This window comes from Monopterus albus, unplaced genomic scaffold, assembly GCF_001952655.1.
Source record: "Monopterus albus unplaced genomic scaffold, M_albus_1.0 scaffold106.1, whole genome shotgun sequence".
NCBI lineage: Eukaryota > Metazoa > Chordata > Actinopteri > Synbranchiformes > Synbranchidae > Monopterus > Monopterus albus.
In genome coordinates, this window is record NW_018127986.1 from 870681 (window position 1) to 871282 (window position 602).

Consider the following 602-nt stretch of genomic DNA (forward strand, 5'->3'; position numbering starts at 1 on the left):
TTGACTGCCCTGGCCCATCATGCCCATGGCCTGCTGTCCCTGATAGTGTTGGCTCCCAGCCTGGGCTGAGGAGTAGTGTGGAGTGGCAGATTGTTGGTGCATCATGGAGACTGGGAAGGAGGTGAGATTATTGGGGAGAGATCTCAAACATTAATATACACAGACACACTTTATGCACATATCAGCCTTCAGCAGCACACACAGCAATCTCAGGACTGAGACTGGAAGAAATGTACATCATTAAACTGACAAACAAATGTAGAAGGAAGTCCATGGCAACCAGGGCACGGGGGAAACCAAAAGGTCTCTCTTAGAAAAAAAACAATCCTTTTGAAGAGATGCTTTCAAGATGCTGCTCTAAAGTATAAATGCAAACAAAGCAAGTACATAAGCATAGGTACAGTAAATACACATGGACATCCAGGGAGAGGAGGGCAGCATCTCAGTGTCAGGGGTCAAAGATTAGGAGAGGTAAAGCCTGGAGCAAAAGGAACAAGGGGGAAAGCAGGGCACCTCACGGATGAACTGAATGTGTGTGGTTGTTTTGGTGATGATACTGGACTAGGGGGAAGTTTACAGATTGATGGATGCAGATATGCATG

The 602-nt window shown here is 46.3% G+C and overlaps 1 protein-coding gene across 1 annotated transcript in view; it reads right to left on the reverse strand.

Moving 5' to 3' along the window:
- Nucleotides 1-602, reverse strand: part of LOC109966104 (SS18L1 subunit of BAF chromatin remodeling complex) — an 8720-nt gene that overhangs the window by 4780 nt on the left and 3338 nt on the right. The window contains exon 6 of the mRNA XM_020610717.1: nt 1-110. This exon is cut by the window's left edge and continues 1 nt beyond it. Coding sequence (XP_020466373.1) covers nt 1-110 — 110 coding nt within the window. The remainder of the gene's footprint in view (nt 111-602) is intronic.